An 18427-nucleotide genomic window follows, 5' to 3' on the forward strand; every position below is an offset into this window, starting at 1 on the left:
CGGTTGTCAAACGTGTTCTGGAAGACTGTCTGGCAACCAAAAATTGGCGTCAACCGAGGTGGCATTGCCAGTTGGCAAAATCCGTTGGAAAAATGCGCCTCGGAAGCAGTCTGACTTCCAAAAGTGATTTGAAAACAGAACCAACTTGTTCAGCTTCCAAAGCGTTCGACAACAGAGGTTCCACCTTTCCCCCCCTCAGCTTACCGTATTTTTCGCTCCGTGAGACACACTTTTTTACTCCTAAAAAGCAAGGGGAGATGTGTGTGCGTCTTATGGAGCGAATGCAGGCTGCACAGCGCCTCTTGTTCTGCTGGCTTCCCAGCAAGGAAGGATGAGGGGTGGAAGGGAGCCCCTTTTGTCCCTCATTCCGCTTTCCTGGGAAGCCAGCTTTTTAGGCAGGGGGGAGAAGGGATGGAGGGCAGCCCCTCAGTCCCTTCTCCCACCTCCCGGAAAAGCCAGCAAGAGCTGTGTGGGGTCTGCGTCTTCTAGAGCGAAAAATATGGTAACCCACCCCCTCAGTCCCCACAGATGATGCTTCCAGATTTATTTCTTTCAAATAAGTTTATTGGGTACTTTCTTTTTGGGGTGGGGGAACAGGGAGCTGCTAGTCCTTCTTGGCAGCTGCTTTCCTCATGGCCGCCAGGACGTTGCTCAGCTCCTCCCTCTTCCTCTTGGCGCGGATGTGGGTGCCCACCTGCGGAAGCAAAAAAGAAGCAGTCAGAGACCGGGGGGGGGGGCGCACAGGGGGATCCAGCCCTGCAACTTCTCCCTTTACGCCAAACTGTTTTCAGACTCCAACTCCCATCACCCGTAGCCAGAAGGGATGATGGGAATTGTAGCTGAAAAGAGTCCAAGTTCGGGAGGCCCTGCTCTGGACGTTGTGTGCACTTGGGGGGCACAGTTCCAAACACCCCCCCCCCAGGATAAATGCTGGAGGGGGGACTCGGGTGCAAGGTGGTGCCCTGACACCAGCTTGCAAGGGGCTACTCTCTGCTGTGGTGTCAGGGGTGCAGTCTCGCTCTCCAGGCTTCAGCAAAAGCAACGCAAAGCCTCCGGAGTGTGGAGGGATCGCTTCAGAGGCTTTGCGTTGCTATCGCTGAAGCCAAGGAGCCTGCATTCGCTCCATAGGACACACACACATTTCCCCTTCATTTTTGGAGGGGGAAAAGCGTGTCCTATAGAGCAAAAAGTACGGTATACTCGAGTATAAGCTGACTTTGTCAGCACATTTTTTATGCTGAAAAAGCCACCCTCTGCTTGTACTCGAGTGAGGCGGCAGTGGCAGCCCGAAAGGAGCCCTTTCTCACCGCTGGTCCCACCACCGCCGCCCCCCTCTCGCCAGGGCAGGCACAGGAGCTGCAGTTGGGAGGGCTGCTCACTGCTCCTCTCCCCACCATGCCTCCTAGGCCTGCTCTTTGCAAGTGGCAGAGGAACGAGCGGCCCCAAAGAAGCCCTTTCGGCTGCTCATTCCTCCTCCTCCGCTGTGCAAGCAGAGGAGAGGAACTGCTCCTTTCGGGCTGCTTGGCCTTCCACCACCACCAGGTTTGTGGTGGGGTGAACTGGCTTCTACTCGAGTCAAGTTTTCCCACTTTTTTTGTTCTAAAATTAGGTGGGTCAGCTTCTACTCAAGTATAACCCTTCAGGCTCCCCCACCCCTGCCCAGTTTCAGAGCACTCACCCTTTTCTTGATGAACTTCAGAGCTCGCTTGTCTTTGGAGACCTTGAGAAGCTCCATTGCGCGCCTCTCGTAGGGGGCAAAGCCGCACACTTCCCGGATCATGTCGCGGACAAACTTGGTGTGTTTGGTCAGCCGCTGGAGGAGAAGAAATACAAGAATTAAAGCAAGACAGTGGGAAAAAATACTCGTTTCTGGTGTTGTTTTTTTGCCCTGTTGAGTTTAACTCAAGCTGGCAGAGCACAAGACTCTTCATCTCGGGTTCAAGTCAGACCTTGAGCAATAGATTTGTCAATTCCACTGTAACAAGCCTCCTACTGCTATATACACACATAGACACTTAAACCTCCTGCAAAAGCCAGGGATAGCCCCACGAAGCCTTGACCTCAGGGCAGCAGGATGAAGGCTAAGCCAGAAGCTAGAGCAGCAAGAGGGAGCACTGCACAGCAATCCCTCTTGCTGTTCTGGCTTCTGGGATCACTCCATAGGACGCACACAGTTCCCCTTACTTTTTACTAGGGAAAAAGTGTGTTTTATAGAGCAAAAAATACGGCATATACATACACCCCGTCTTTTTCACTCCATGAGACGTACCTAGTTTTTAGAGGGGGAAAGCAAGAAAAAAAATATTCTGCACAGAGCATGTAAGCGGCTCTTGCTTTAAACCCTGCGATAGCTGCACAGAGCCTCTTGTTCTGCTGCCTTCCCAGCGGGATGAAGGGGAGCCCTTACAAGGGAGCACTGAGTAGAGCCTGGCAGTGGCTCTTGGGGGCTTCTCTCCGAGGAGGAAGAAGGGATTGACGGGCTGCCCTTCTCCCTCCTCGGGGAAAGCCAGCAAGAACCGTATTTTTTGCTCCATAAGATGCACATTTTCCCTCCTAAAAAGGAAGGGGAAATGTGTGTGCGTCTTATGGAGCAAGAATAGGGTACATACATATATGCACACACACACAGTGGAACCTCGGTTTTCGAACGTAATCCATTCCAGAAGACCGTTCTGAAAGCGGGAGCCTCAACACAATAGGGAAACTCAAAGTGGAAGCCACATTCGGCATCCGAAACATACGACAATGGAGACATTCGACAACCAAGGTTCCATTGTATACACCATTTGTTTTAACTCTTACGTTTCACAATTCAAAATACTCCTTTTTACATGCTTAAGATATCGATGATCCTCTCCTTCCACGGTTCATTTTACGTATCATAAACCCCTGCATATTTCACAAAAACTGAACCATTCAGTATTCCATTATTGCACCCATCAAAGCTTATTTACACTGCTGAATTTATCTTAACGCTGCCAACGTTTTCAGTGTACACTTATTTTTAAGCCTTTACCCTGAGAGCAAAGGGAAGCGCTGCAGCCACTGTGGACAGAGGGCCGGGTGGGCGACTTGGGTTAAGGCTCCTATTCAACTGGACCTTTGTTCAGAGTCATGAAGACTAGAACACCGGTTTGTTTTAGGTCTCTGGAGGCACACACGTATTTTATTAAATTTTCTGTTCAGCAATTTGAAACACTCATTTTAACATCCTTCAAAGATCAATGACTTCCCTCCTGCTCCTTCCATGGTTCGTTTTGCACCATAAATCCCTGCCCATTTTACATAAACTAAACCATTCAGTATTCCATCATTGCATCCACCCAAGCTTACCTACACTGTTTAATTTATCTTAATGCTGCCAGCGTTTTCAAATATACACAGTTTCCCCCATATATTCAATAAACGTCTTCCAATCTCCTCTAAACGTTAAGTTCTTATTGTTCTCTTCGTCTGCAAGCTGCAAATATTCTGTCAGCTTAAGCAGCGTTGTTTCTCAAACTTGGGGGTCACCAGCTGTTGCCAGACTACAACTCCCACCGTTCCCATCTAGCAGGACCGGTGGGCAGGGGATGATGGGGATTGTAGTCTATAACAGCTGGGGACCCCAAGTTTGAGGAAACACTCGCCTGGCAGTTGCAGATCCTCTACAGCGGGCACCCCCAAACTCAGCCCTCCAAATGCTTTGGGACAACTCCCATCGGCCCTAGCTAACAGGACCAGTGGTCAGGGATGATGGGAACTGTAGTCCCAAAACATCTAGAGGGCCGGCTTTGGGGGTGCCTGCTTTACAGGGTTGCAGACGAGTTCGAGAGAGCCCAGCAACCCACCCCCCTTTTCCCCTGACCCCAAACTCACCCCACGGCGTCGGCACTGGCGTGGCTTCACCACGTTCTTGGTCACCTTGTGGCCCTTGTTCAGGCCCACGGCCATCGGGTAGCGGATCGCCATGGCTAGAGAGAGAAAGAAAGGTTGTTACTACCACATCTACACTCACTGTACTCATCTGCCTCCTGTGAGGTAGGCGAAGCCAAGGCCACCCTTTGGGGCTGAACAAGGATATGAAGGTGTTTCTGATTGCATTCTCCAAATGAGGAGAGCCACAGTTATGGACAGGTAACCTGTAGAACTACCTGCCACAGGAGGCAGTGACGGCTGTAGCCTTAGGGGGCTTCCGAAGAGGATTATTGTAATTATTTATTGGATTTATATATTGCCCTATACCCGGGGCAGAATAAAATCAAGATCTAAAACTGCAAAATACATAATAAAAACACATTAGACACATTCAGAGAGGAAGAGGCGGTGAGCAAGGATGGCTGCTAGCTGTGCGGCTGAATAATACCAGAAGCCACAGCGAGGGAGCGTTTCTCAAGCAAGGATTCTTGTCTGACTACAACTCCCATCTCATCCCTAGCCAGCAGGACCAGTGGTCAGCGACCGACCAACCAACTTCAAATCCTTTATTATGGCCACAGCAAAGCATGAAAGCACACAGAACATGTCAATCAAACCTTCAGTGGCACATGTGTCAATCCTAGCAGCACAAGACCTGGCCACTGAATATGTCAGAGTCCAGGGATGATGGGATTTGTAGTCCAACAGCCGCTGGGGACCCCCGTTTGAGAAGCATGGCTTTGGGGCAACTGGGTGACCCTTTGGGCTAGATTTTATCTGTGCCTTTCCCCTCTCGTCCCCTTTTAAAGCCATCTATGCCTGTGACACCCCCATACCTTGTGGCAAGGAGTTCCATGGGGCTTAGTCATTTCTTCCTCTTTATCCCCCCATCCCCAAAATTTGATTTTCCACATTAAAATTTACAATCACAGCACAACATACTCTATATAAACAAGATTCCCAAGAATCTCCTGGACTTCTCCCCTTTGGGGACGGGGGTCTTATTGTTAACTCTTTCCTTCTGCATCTTTTACAACAATCCAAATTTTTATATCTCACTTACAGTGAGGGGGGGGAAAGTATTTGTTCCCCTGCTAAATTTGCCCTTTTGCCGTCTGGTGAAGAAGCGCCCAGTCCATAATTTTAATGGTAGGTTTGCTGTAGCTGTGAGAGACAGAATAACAACAGGAAAACCCCCCAGAAACCCAGAAGACAAAAGTCCCAGATTGATGTGCATTATAATGCGTGAGATAAGTATTTGATCCCCTCTCAACCAGCCAGGTGTCAGGCTACCTGGTATCTTCACTGTATGTAACGAGCTGAGATTAGAAGCACCTGCTGTAAGGGAGAGGTCTTGCCCATCATCCCAGCTCGTTACAGTACCAAAAGACACCTGTCGACAGAAGCAAGCAATCAAACCAGGGCACTGAAAATGGGTCGAAAATGACCCAAAACACACGGCCAAGGCAACAAAGGAGTGGCTCAAGAAGCAGCACATTAAGATCCTGGAGTGGCCTAGCCAGTCTCCGGACCTTAATCCCTTCAAAAATCTGTGGAGGGAGGTCTGAGTAGCTACACATCAGCCTCAAAATCTTACTGACTTGGAGAAGATCTGCAAAGAGGAGTGGGACGAAATGCCCCCTGAGATGTGTGCAAACCTGGTGGCCGCCTACAAGAAACGTCTGAAATTGCCAACAAGGGTTTTGCCACCAAGTACTAAGTCATCTTTTGCAAAGGGATCGCATACACCCGAGCAGGAATAAAGATAACAACAATTACAATAATAACTTTAATAAAAATAATAGTTTGTTTGCATCCCCCCCATTATAAGAATGGTAAGGTCTCAAATGTAGAATAAAACGTTGATAAATGTACCAGGCAAACACATAAGTATAGAAACCACGTGTACAGGAGAGCAACTCTCCCAAGTTGACCTCAAATCTTTCTCTGCGAGGAGGAAGGAAATTGGAACAATAATAATTGTCTTTCCATTTGGACTGCAGGGGCTCACACCTCCCTTTCAAAATACAGTCTGGCAAGGATCTGTTCAGCTGAGCAAACTACCAAGATGCGCAAGAGATTCAGGAACTAAGTATTTTCCATCTCCAAGGAATGGCCAGGCTACCCAGAAAATTCAACTGAGTAAGGCATAATTACCATTATTACAAAAGTCTGAGATTACAGGCAAGACCTCTCTCCCTTGCAGCAGGTGCTTCTAATCTCAGCTCGTTACACACAGTGAAAATACCAGATCAAATACTTATTTCACTCATTAGAATGCACATCCATCTCTGACTTTTGTCTTCTGGGGTTTTTCCTGTTGTTATTCTGTCTCTCACAGCTACAACAAGCCTACCATTAAAATTATGGACTGGTCAATTCTTCGCCAGGGGGCAAATTGAGCAGGGGATCAAATACTAAGTGAAATTGCAATCCCACTAACGACTGGAACAGTTCGCAATGGGATGGGATATACACAGAGTCTCCGTAAAAGAATATTGCCAAAAGATCAATCCATTGGTTGGGCTTCGATGTGCAATTAGGCTATTTTTATAAAATAAAACTGACAGTAAGTCAAATCACATGGAAAAACTAAAGTCTAAGAGGGTATTTAAGGAATTTGATTCGGGAACAAAAGGGGAAGATCGGAAGCCTTGTAAAAAAACTGAATCACAAATGTACACACAAAACAATAATAATAATAATAATTCAATTAAACCCCACCCACTGTGGGCAGTTTCCAGAAAAATATTTAAATACTGTAACACATCAAACATTAAAAGCTTGCCTAACAAGGGCAGATGTCTTCTAAAAGCAGGAATAATTGCTTATTTTTTTATTTCTCCCTTTGCCTATTGCACTTTTCTGTTATAAAGCTCTGAACCAATAAAGCATCTATTTTTTAAAAAGGAGCTTTTCACGATGGTTTCTTTCAGGCAAGCTTCGAACCTGCCCCCATTTCTTTCGTTTTGGCCCTGCAGATTTCTGATTTCTCGGGTCCTTTTGGCCCTTTCGGCGTCATCCGCCCCCCATTTCTTTCGGGGGGGGCCCAACTCCCAGCATGCTCCGGGGCCCCGCTCTGCCTCCAGCTGCCCCCCCCCCGCGCCAGGGCCTAGTCGGGTCTCCCTGGGGCCCAGCCTGGAAGGGGCGCCCCATGGGGAGCCGCCTCCCCCCGCCCCGCCTCGCGTCCCCCGGGCTCCCCGCCGCCTCTCCCGCCCGCCCCGCCGCCCGCCCGCCGCCCCGCCACGGAGGATGGCCGCGGATTCTCCCTCGCCGCCCGGCGGAGCTCACCTGCCGCCGCTGCTGCTCCGTCCAGGTCCCGCCGGAAAAAGGAAGGCCGGAAGTGGAGGAGGCGGCTATTTGCGCTTGCGCGACCCCGCCCCGCCGGAAAGGGAGCAAACCAGAGAGACGCCGCTTCCCAGAGAGGACGGATGCGATTGTCCCGACCCGGAAGTCGTCATTTCTGGCTCTGACATGGCGGCGGCGGCGGTGATGCCGGTTCCCCGCGCGGAGCTGAAGCTGGTGCGGCTGCTGAGCCGCTGCGAGGCGCTGGCGGCCGACCGGCGCGGCCCGGACGAGTGGCGCCTGGAGAAGGTCCGTGCGCGGCGGCGGCGGCGGCGGCCGAGGGGCGGGGACCCACAATGCACGGCGGGGTTGCTAGGGGAACGGGGGGAGCCGCCCCCTTTGGGCAGCTGCCTGGCAGGCCGGCACCCGGCAGGGGCAGCTTTCCCTGCAAACAGCAGCACCTGTGGGCCGCCTGCCTGTGTCGCAGGGCTCCATTATCAGATTTGGGTTTTTTAAAAATAATACGCAATTTCATATACTCTCAGGATTTTAAGAATTAAAAATAACAATTATAGATACTTTGGCTTGTTAAAAGAATTAAAAAATCTTTCCTAGATTATAAACAACTTCAAATCCAATAAGTCTGAAGATCACTTAAATGGCTCAACGTAAATTTACAAGTAGACGCGCATTATTTACAAACAGTCTTTGCAATTATTATCAGCAGTTGTGCTTTGTTGTTTACTAATTTTTATGCTGCCCCGTGGCTCAAAAAAGTTCATGGAGCAGCATAGCAATGGGTACTTTTTTTTTTAAAGTACAAATTAAAACGTAAAGGCACAAGATCAAAGGCATGTCTGCATTAGATCACACATTCCAGCTACCAGTCTCGGCCTTACGTCCGTGTAACAGATGCAAGGAATCTGAAAACGCAAAGAAAATCTCTGAGGTCATATCATATTGTAGCAAAAATGGAGAGGTGGTTTTAAACACACACACAACTTCTTCTTTGATCCCTTGTAGCCGAGTAAGATTGTCTTCCATAAACACGGTCTTAACATTGAGTCAGTAAGGGACTATGGAGGCCAATTCTGGATCCACACGTCCTTCCACTGTGGGGACATTGGTTTCCAGGCAGGAGTTGATCCCGGTGTGGGGTTTGCCAAGTGTGCCTTCCTCTTGGCACATTTCTCCCTTGCGTCCTGAGTTCCAGTTTCTTCAAAGCCCAGGACACCTTTGGTCAAGCCTGTTCTCCAACTGGAGCCCTCGCAGGCCAGTGTTTCCCAGTTGTCAGTGTTTATACTCCATTTTTTTAGCTTTGCCTTGAGAGGGTCTTTGAACCTCTTTTGTTGACCACCAGCGTTACGCTTTCCATTTTTAAGTTCCTCTTTAAGCTGGGGGGGGGGGGTCTTGGTGGCAACCCTAACCAGAAGGTTGTAATTTCAGAAGGTTTTTGGAGTGCTGGCAACCTTCCGGCCGTGGAAGGCAATCTCACGGAATGTCCTGCCACCTGCCACACGGTCGCCACTGGGTGTCGCCCTCGGCCTAAAGGGGCTTTGCCTTGGGAGGCTCTTGACAGAGCGAGCCTCTCCGCCCCCCCCATCAACCTGCCACGTCATGGGTCCGTTCAGAGCCAGAGGGTTGCTGTCCCCTCGCGGTCTCCCTCCACCGTTGGAGGCAGGGAACGTCCCTTAAGTCCTAACACTCTGCTAGGAATTGCAAGCGGGGAGAGTTGCTGCTGCTGCTGCTACAGTCAAATCCTGCTTCCAGTTGCAACTGGAACTGGTGCAAACTGGTGCATGTAGCCAGCCACTGGGAGGACAGGAGGGCTGGACCAGGTGGGCCCCCTTTGGCCTGACCACCCCCTTTTTGGGGGGGGGGAATGGTTTTACAAAATAAATCACACAATTATCCCAGTTAAATTTTGAAATAAAACCAGATTCTTCCAAATCTTTTTTTTTTAAATGCAATATTTATTAAGTTTCCATTTTATATTATTAAAATACCATAACATTTTTCTATGATATTGATTCAGTTGAAATGTCGACCTCCTTCCCTCCCAACTTGTGGCTACCTGAATTTTTCTTTTTAAATCTTTTAGCATTTGTACATTTTCCTCCTTACTTCTCTGTGAAGAAGTGCGGCCACAAAAAGCCCCTTTAAATGCCCTAAATAGGTTACCTGAAGGCGGGTTTCTGTGGCATCTCCAAACCGAATGCTCCTTCGCTTGAAGAAGGCTCTGGCCCAGTGCTGCTCACACCAGTTCCCTCTCTTTCGTTCCCAGTACGTCTCTGCCCTGGAAGAGATGCTCCTGGACCTCAAGAAACACTCCAGGTGAGTTCCTTTCCCTGGTGGGATCTGCAGAGGTCTCAGAACCATAGAATTCTGCAAGGCAGAAATCCCAACCAAAGCTTCCAATCGCTGCTTAAACACCCCCAAGAAAGGAGAGTCTGAGGGAGTCCCTTCCCCTTTCGAACAGCTCTTGCCTTCAGAAAGTTCTTCCTGGTGTTTAGTCAGAATCTCCTTTCTTGGAACTTGAAGGCCTGGGTTCGAGTCCTCCCCTCCAGAGGAGGAGAAAACCAAGCTTGCGCCATCTCCCATGTGACACAGCCCTTCAGATATCTCCTCTCAGCCTCCTCTTCTCCAGGCTGAACACTCCCAACTTCTTCAACCGTTCCTTGTAAGGCTTGGGTCTCCAGACCCTTGGTCGTCTTGGTCACCCTCCTCTGAACGCCCTCCGGCTTGTCAATACCCTCTGGAGGTACCCAGAACTGAACTCGGGACTCCAGGTGGGGTCTGACCAAGGCAGAATGGAGCGGTACTATGGCTTTCCTTGATCTGGGCACTAGACTTCTCTTGAGGCAGCCTAGAACAGCACTCGCCTTTTCTGCTGCTGCATCACACTGTTGACCTCAAGGGCCTTCTCCAGACTCTTAGCAAAACAGATGTAGGAACAGAGGAAACTGCTTTCTGCCAAGTCACCTAGCTCAATACTGTCTGCATTGACTGGCAGGAGCTGCCCAGGGTTTCAGGCAGGGGGAGAGCAGGGATGCCAGAGACCAGGCAGTCCACCGGCCTGATCCAGGCACTTTCCTTAACGTCCCGATGTTCCCCTTTCAGCAAACCTGCTCCTGAGGTGCTGAACGAATATTCCCGCAAGGTGGATTTCCTGAAGGGGCTGCTGGAAGCAGACAAGCTGGTAAGGCCCTTGGTGTGTGGACTTCCTTCGTGGTGGGCCTTCTCCCCGACAGCAGAAGGCCGGGCTGCATCGTCGTGTTGTAAACAAAAAATGTCCTTTTCCCTTATGGGGTATCCAAGAGCCCATATAGAGTCCTTACATAGGTTCCCTATTGGTAGGAGAGAATAACAGAGGCCAACCAGAGAATATTGAGAAGCAAAGCAGCTAGTAAGCTTGATCTTTATTGATCTGTTGCAACAGGGTCTCCCCTCACACTCAGGAAAGGAGGAGGACCCACAAAAATGCTGTGCAAGGGCTTATAAAGACTTTTGAAATTGCCACCCTGTAGATCAAGACCACCCCCAGAAACATCAGACATACATCACAGAAGGGGTGTAACCTAAGACCACCCCTCAGATACATCACACCTACAGCACAGAAAAGGCGGTCTAAAACAGAAATTTGAATATTGTTTTCTCCTGTTGTTGTTTATCTCCTGTCTGGCAGGTTACTTGATTGGATTGCCTGGGGAGCCTGGCCAATCTTTCGTAATGATAAATACCATATTTTTTGCTCTATAAGACTCACTTTTCCCCTCCTAAAAAGTAAGGGGAAATGTGTGTGCGTCTTATGGAGCGAATGCAGGCTGCGCAGCTATCCCAGAAGCCAGAACAGCAAGAGGGATTGCTGCTTTCACTACGCAGCAGTTCTGTTCTGGCTTCTGAGATTCAGAATATTTTTTTCTTGTTTTCCTCCTCCAAAAACTAGGTGCGTCTTGTGGTCAGGTGCGTCTTATAGAGCAAAAAATACAGTGTGCTTAGTTCCTGGGCCAGGTCACAGGCTCACACCCTATTCAAACACAGACATACCCTTAAGACAGGATTTGTGAAGGAAAAGACAATGGGGAGGCTTTTCCACTTTGACCTTGCAGAGAAAACATTTGCTCAGTTTGGGAATCAAAATGGTTCCAGGTTGGTCTTCCTGTGCTGATCTATGTACGTGCTTGGTTGGTACACTTATGAACATTACCATATATCTAAGACCATAAAATTTCTATCACAGTCGCAAGCCCCTTTCTCCCTCTCTCTCTCTTCCTCCGCAGTCGTCGTCGTCCGAAAAGGCCCTGGCCAACCAGTTCCTGGCCCCTGGGAGGACCCCCACCACAACCAAGGAGAGGACGCCGGCCACCAAGACGGTGCACCTACAGACCAAGGCCCGCTACACGGGCGAGATGAGGAACGAGCTTCTTGGTACAGTTATGTCTCACCGGCCGAGGCTGGCGGCGGCGGATCCTCTCACTGCTTCCCCCTGGGGGGTCGCTTGGGCTCGCTGCTTCCTTCACCTCGCTCTGGCTCTCTGTGTGGGCACCTGTTTCTGTGTGGGGTCTCCCCCAATGGCATCTTCTGTCTTTAGGGACAGGCCAAGTTCAGGGTGGGGGAATCCTTTTGTGCCCTTCCAGGAACCAGTGTTAGCTACGGCAGCTGGGTGCCAATGGGTCCTTAAACCGAGGTTGCAGTCACAAAAACAGATACAGTCGGACCTCGGTTGTCGAACTTACATCTGTTCCGGGAGTCGAAATGGTTCAAAAACCAAGGCACGGCTTCTGATCAGCTGCAGGAGCTTCCTGCGCTCAGTCGGAAGCCGCATCGGACGTTCGGCTTCCGAAAAGCGTTCACAAACCGGAACGCTTGCTTCCGGGTTTGCGGCATCCGGGAGCCAAAACATCTGACTCGCAAGGCGTCTGGGATCCAAGGTACGACTGTATCTGGTCGCCATTTTGGGACAAGTCTTACTTTGCAAAGGATGGACTGGCTGTGGTTGATTCCCAGTTAAATATCTGGCTAGTTCGGAAGACAACCTTGAGCAGGGTTAAGAGAACTTGGAAGGAGGAAAGTCACTTGATTCAGGGACTGTCCACCAAGCCGAAGAGCTAAAGGCAGCTGCGAGCAGAGCCAGAGAGAGGGGTGGCCTGGGGAGTGTCGCAGGGGCCGGGTAGAGATGTTCAGAGGGCCACATGGAGCCTGACATTCCCTGTTCCTGGGCAAATGTAGTTCCTCAGCCTACGACGAGGCAGGAGGCCTCCAAAGGCCCCAATACCTCCGACCCCAATTCCCCCCTATCACTGAACGCTCTCTCTCTCTCTTCCTCCCCATCTTTCTGCTTCACCAGGACCCCTCGCGCCTGCCTGGTAAGTGTCTGCTCACATCCATGCGTACAAAAGGCGCCTTTGTGTCTTTTTGAGGAATCAACTTCGCCCGGTTTGGGAGATCCATTTTTATTTCCGACGGAACTGCTTTCTCCTCCTCCTCGAGTTCATTTGGGGCGGTTCTGTCGCTCGTCAAACCGGTTTTCACGGGGTGGGAGAATTGTAAAGTCGGAAGGGCCTCAGTTCAGTCATGTCTGTTGATTTCAATGGGTCTCCTCTGAGTAGGACCCTGTATCATCCCATCCTTTGGGCGCTCGCTGTTTCTGGCTGTCTGTCAGCTTTTGGGGGTCCCTGTCGCTCCTTCCCCTGCCTGCCTGCCGTTACTTTTGGGGCACTGTGCCTCCACCCTTCCCTCTCTACCCCTGTCCGCCTGCAGCTCACCTTCTGCTGGCCTCTGGCCTTTCCTTTACACCTCTCCCCCAGCTGATGAACACAGACAAAACCTTTTCCTCCTTCCTTCCCCAGATCTGGAGGAGACGAGCCTGAGAAAACGCACGTGAGTGTCTCGTGGGGCTTTTGCTCTGGGGCGCTGTGACTCAGAAGACGTCCTTTGTTCTATTTGGGGAGGCCGGGTTTTGGTGGGGGGCAGGAAGGGGAGGGTGGGGCTGTCCTGGCTTGCTCTGCCAGGAACACAAAGTGTGTGCCAGTCCGGGGGGGGGGTAGGCAGTTGCAGAATGTGGACCTTGGGCTGGAAGAAGGATCTTCTATCCTTTGACCTGGGATGTAGGAGAAGTTCCCAAAAAAGCTCAACAACTTTGGCTTCATCCAACGACAGTGGGTAGATCAAATAACTGCCAGTTTTTTAATACTGTGAGTAGATCGCAGTCTATTGGGAGTTGGACGTCCCTTTACTATATAATAAAAAGGTAAGGATGTCGTCACGCTGCTGTTCACTTGGTCACAGGCAGGTGGTGCTGTGCAGTACAGCTTGAAGGAGAGAGCTGGTGGGCGAGTGGTCCAGGCAAGCAGTGGGGGGGGGGGTGAGCCAGAGCAGGCTGCAGCAGCCCCCCCCCCCCAGATCCACTGGCTCCTTGAGGCCTGCCAGCCCCAGGCCCCCTTCTCTGGGGTTGTTGGAGGGAGGAGTAGGTGTGCCTGGCGAGCGAAGTGACCAGTGGCACAGCCCCTAGCACAAATGTAAGGAGGGCTGTCCCTCTCTCTCTCTCTCTCTCTCTCTCTCTCTCTCTCTCTGTTGATACACCCCAGGGGCCCCATTCCGGACGAGAAGCAGTCGGCCGCTGAGCTGGACGCCGTCCTCCAGCACCACCACAGCATCCAGGAGAAGCTGGCCGAGGAGATGCTCCACCTGGCGCGCAACCTCAAGAACAACACTCTGGTGGCGCAGAACGTGATCAAGCAAGACAACCAGGTGAGGCGGGTACTCAGGGGGGGGGAGCATGGCTTGTGGGTCCCCCTGCCTGCCCCCCGCCCCCAGTTGCACAGGTTGTAACTCAGTGTTTGCACGCAGACTCTGTCCCACTCGCTCAAGCTGGCCGACCACAACTTTGAGAAGCTGAAGGACGAGTCGGACCGCCTGGAGCAGCACGCCAAGAAGTCCGTCAACTGGCTCCTCTGGCTGATGCTCATCGTCGTCTGCTTCATCTTCATCAGCATGATCCTCTTCATCCGCATCTTCCCCAAGCTCAGGTGATTCCTCAGGCCAAGGGCGGCAACCTGGCGACTCCTCGGTTCGCCTCACACCGTTGCCCACAAAGTCCGAGGCCCCCCAGCGCTCCTCTGGCGGAGTCTCTGAAGACACTCTCTGGAAGGGAGCTCCTGGCGCTTCTCTGACGGAGTCTCTGAAGACACTCTCTGGAAGGGAGCTCCTGGCGCTTCTCTGACGGAGTCTCTGAAGACACTCGCTGGAAGGGAGCTCCTGGCGCTTCTCTGGCGGAGTCTCTGAAGACACTCGCTGGAAGGGAGCTCCTGGCGCTTCTCTGACGGAGTCTCTGAAGACACTCTCTGGAAGGGAGCTCCTGGCGCTTCTCTGACGGAGTCTCTGAAGACACTCGCTGGAAGGGAGCTCCTGGCGCTTCTCTGGCGGAGTCTCTGAAGACACTCTCTGGAAGGGAGCTCCTGGCGCTTCTCTGACGGAGTCTCTGAAGACACTCTCTGGAAGGGAGCTCCTGGCGCTTCTCTGATGGAGTCTCTGAAGACACTCGCTGGAAGGGAGCTCCTGGCGCTTCTCTGATGGAGTCTCTGAAGACACTCTCTGGAAGGGAGCTCCTGGCGCTTCTCTGACGGAGTCTCTGAAGACACTCGCTGGAAGGGAGCTGCTCTGGGAGAAAACATCCCGCCTGCTTATACGGTTGACAGTGGGGAGGCTCCTTCAGCTCATAAGCTGGGCCCGAGCAGGGAGAGCAGTCGGGGGTTCAAGCCGTTTGGGACCTGGGTACGGGTTGCTTCCAAGGCAGAGGCGGAGTTGCCGGACCAGGCCCAGTCTCTGTTGCATGCGGGGGGCAGTGGGGAATCCAACAGGAACATTTCTTCTTCCTCCTGACTGCTACCTTTCCACCTGCAGGGAGCCGAGTCCCTGTTTGGATGAGGGTGACCATTCTGTCATCATGTAAAGCCCCCTGTATCCCCCCCCCCCAAAAAAAAGTGCACCTTCACAGCTCAGCTACCATTTGGGGACGGCCTGGAAGGAGGAATACGAGGCCGTTGGGGTTTCGTTTACCTCTAACGAGGTTCTGCCGCCTGTAGAGGAAAACCAGGACTCTGGAGCTGGGGGATTCTTGGCCGACGAGTTGGGGCAGGTTGGTGGGGGGGGGAGAAAATCACTTATTCTGTTCTTCTCCCCCCAAAGCCCCAGGTCCTAAACATTCAGGTGTAAGGACTCCGCCAGCTTTCGCTCTTCTTTCTCCCTCCCAGCCAAAAAGGAAAACACAACTTTGGGGGGGTGTTGGCCACAGTTCTTACGTCTGGGGTTAGACTGCATGTGCCACAGCGACAGCAGGGGGAACGAGGGCTGCTGGAGGCACCTCCCCATTTCGAGAGCAAAGGCGCCCCTACCTCGCAGCGGCAGTGAATCACCTGCAGAAAGAGGCGCCAGTGGGGGCCTCGTCCCACCGCTTGCCAAGCGCACACCTTCAGCTTGGGAGGTGGGCCAGGAGAGGCGCAGTCCCCCGAGGGGGAGAGGCCCTGCCTTGGCCGCCCAAACGCCGGGGCTCTGCGTCGCCCCCACTTCCCTGCGCCAGAGCGATGAGCCTCTGCTTGCCCCCCGCCGCACGGAAAATGTACTTCGCCCTGCCAGGGAGGGAGCCGAGTGATGCAACGCCAGCCAGCCTGCCTGCCGCCACTCGCGCATTAAAAGCAAAATCCGACTCACTACCACGGTGTGATTCTTTTGTGCGTGTGGCCGGGGCGGGTGGGGGGCAGCAGCTCTGCACCCGCAGCCCCCTTTGGCGTGGGGCTCTGCGCCTAGCGGTGGAGAGTTCAACTGTGGAACTCCCCTCCGTGGGAGGCAGCTTAGCCGGAGACGCCTTGGCGCCTTCTGCCTGCCAAGCAGGTGTCCTGCCGGCGGAGGGGCAGATTGAGATGGCTCTGCCGCAACGGGAGCCTCTGGCGCTTCCTGCTCCGGGCGAGGGACACTTCTGGGAAGCCCTTCATTCTCTTCACACCTAAGGTGGCAGGATCCTCATCCTGCTGGCGCTCTCCCCGCCTGGAAGGAAGCGGGAAGGGAGGGTGCGGTGATGCAGAAGCCGTCTTGGCGTTCCCAGGCTCGCAGGAACCAGCGAGGGGTCAGCTTCCCAAGCTCTTGGTGCCAACGGCTGGTGACGGAGGAGGATATCCTCTGGCCGGGGGAACTTTCCAGGCCGTGGGTCCTGGAGGGCTGGGGCAGCGGTGGGGAGAGCCAAGAGGCAGGCAGAAGGGGCCCTCAAACTGCCCTCTGGGTAAGCGGGCTTCCCTTTCGGGGTTGGGTGCCACTAAACTGGGCTTGCAGAACGATGGGGCTTTCTGGATCTTCAGAAAACGCCACCAGAGTTCGATCTCTGTCCGTGCTAGAGACAGGCCTCTGTAACTGAGATGGGGGCAGGGAGGGACCGTTAAGAGCACAGGAGGTTCCTGCCAGCCCAGGGTTCAGATCTCCACTCGGGGCACAAAGCTCGCTGGGTGACCCTCGAGCCAGTCGCTTCTCAGGCCTACAACGCAGGGTTGTCGCAAGGATAGCCTGGCGAAGGGAAGAACCACACACACTCGTCTCGAGCTCCTTGGGAGGCGAGATAAAGGGGATACAAAGGTAAAAATAAATTAATTGGGCAGGGGTGGGGATTGATTTCGTAAAGTATATACCGTTTTTAAAAATAATAATCCAAAGCTGGTTTATGAGAAAGCCAAAGCAATGACTATCAATTGGGGGGGGGGGGGGTTTAAAACTTTGAACAAGATAATAATGGACGAAATGCTAATTGAAATGGGTTATCGGCTTTTGAAACACCCGGCAAGGCCTTGCGAGGGAGGCCCCACAGAGAGCACATTGCAGCAATCCAGCCTTGAAGTAACCAATTTTGGTGATGCCAAAGCAAAAGATATCAGGTTGAAGCATGGAAGGCGCAGTGTGGAATGGGAGGTCTCGGAAGATTCAGTTGCCCCCACCTACACCCCCCCATTAACAAAGAGGAAGAAAGTGAGTGTCGTAATTTACTGCTCGCTGCCCGTAAGAAACCCACCTTGCCCCTGAGAATTCCCAGCGACGGGAAGAATATAATTTCTTTTGGCAACCAGATTCCAGTTACTGTTTTTGTGTGTGTGTGTGTGTGTGGTGGTATCTAGGTGACAGCTGAAAGGGGAAATTCACCAGCGGCAACGGCTCTTTTGCGTGAGTGATGATGCCAAGGGGATTTCAGGCAGGGAGGGTCTCAGGGTCCTAGGGAGACGAGCGGCCTGACGCCAGAAACGTCCACAGGGAAAGGTCTGCAGAACACCTGTATTGCATGCAAGAGACCCCAAGGCCAGTCTCCAAGGAAGGCTGGGAGTCCAAAACCATGGAGAGCCAATAATAATAATAATAATAATAATAATAATAATAATAATAATATTTATTTATACCCTGCCCATCTGGCTGGGTTTCCCCAGCCACTCTAGGCGGCTTCCAACAGAATATTAAAACTGCAATAAAGCATCAAACATTAAAAACTTCCCTAAATAGGGCTGCCCTCAGATGTCTTCTAAAAGTCAGGTAGTTGTTGATTTCCTTGGCATCTTGTGGGAGGGTGTTCCACAGGGCGGGCGCCACCACCGAGAAGGCCCTCTGCCTGGTTCCCGGTAACCTCGCTTCTCGCAGGGAGGGAACCGCCAGGAGGCCCTCGGGAGAGGGACCCCGGTGTCTGGGGTGGAGATGCTCCTTCAGGGATACTGGGCCATTTAGGGCTTTCAAGGTCAGCACCAACACTTTGAATTGTGCCTGGAAACGTCCTGGGAGCCAATGTAGGTCTTTCAGGACTGGTGTTATATGGTCTCCACTCCCAGTTCCCAATCTGGCTGCCACATTCTGAATTAGTTGCAGTTTCTGGGTCACCTTCCAAGGGAGCCCCACACACAGCACATGGCAGTAGTCCAAGCGGGAGATAACCAGAGCATGCACCACTCTGGCCACACAGTCTGCAGGCAGGTGGGGTCTCATCCTGCGTCCCAGATGGAGCTGGGAGACAGCCGCCCTGGACACAGAACTGACCTGTACCTCCATGGACAGCTGTGAGTCCAAAATGACTCCCAGGCTGCGCACCTGGTCCTTCGGGGGCACAGCTGCCCCATTCAGGCTGCTCTGTTCCCAGAGGTGCTGAGGCCACTTTCTGGCATGTGACCCCCCCCCGCCCCCTCCAATTGCGGGCAGCGTTCTCCTCCTGCCTCGGATGGCTGGCACC

At 52.3% G+C, this 18427-nt stretch overlaps 2 protein-coding genes across 4 annotated transcripts; one reads left to right on the forward strand and one right to left on the reverse strand.

Moving 5' to 3' along the window:
* Positions 1-542: 542 nt before the first annotated feature.
* On the reverse strand, positions 543-7322 carry RPL36 (ribosomal protein L36). Its single transcript, XM_080989324.1, has 4 exons — positions 7189-7322; positions 3859-3953; positions 1679-1813; positions 543-694 (listed from the first exon to the last, which is right to left on the reverse strand). The coding sequence occupies exons 2-4, from the start codon at positions 3949-3951 to the stop codon at positions 605-607; spliced, it is 318 nt and encodes a 105-aa protein (XP_080845450.1). The 5' UTR covers positions 3952-3953; positions 7189-7322; the 3' UTR covers positions 543-604.
* Positions 7310-15891, forward strand: USE1 (unconventional SNARE in the ER 1). 3 transcript variants are annotated; one of them, XM_080989179.1, is made up of 8 exons: positions 7310-7491; positions 9467-9516; positions 10303-10381; positions 11463-11615; positions 12530-12548; positions 13032-13062; positions 13770-13932; positions 14032-15891. In XM_080989179.1, the coding sequence occupies exons 1-8, from the start codon at positions 7372-7374 to the stop codon at positions 14212-14214; spliced, it is 798 nt and encodes a 265-aa protein (XP_080845305.1). In that variant the 5' UTR covers positions 7310-7371; the 3' UTR covers positions 14215-15891. The 3 variants fall into 3 exon arrangements, with proteins under 3 accessions (XP_080845305.1, XP_080845304.1, XP_080845306.1); XM_080989178.1 differs by lacking the exon at positions 12530-12548 and having other exon boundaries at positions 10303-10460; positions 11430-11615; XM_080989180.1 differs by lacking the exon at positions 12530-12548 and having other exon boundaries at positions 11463-11610.
* The last annotated feature ends 2536 nt before the right edge of the window (positions 15892-18427 follow it).

This window comes from Podarcis pityusensis, assembly GCF_964106645.2.
Source record: "Podarcis pityusensis genome assembly, chromosome: 18".
Classification (NCBI taxonomy): Eukaryota; Metazoa; Chordata; class Lepidosauria; order Squamata; family Lacertidae; genus Podarcis; species Podarcis pityusensis.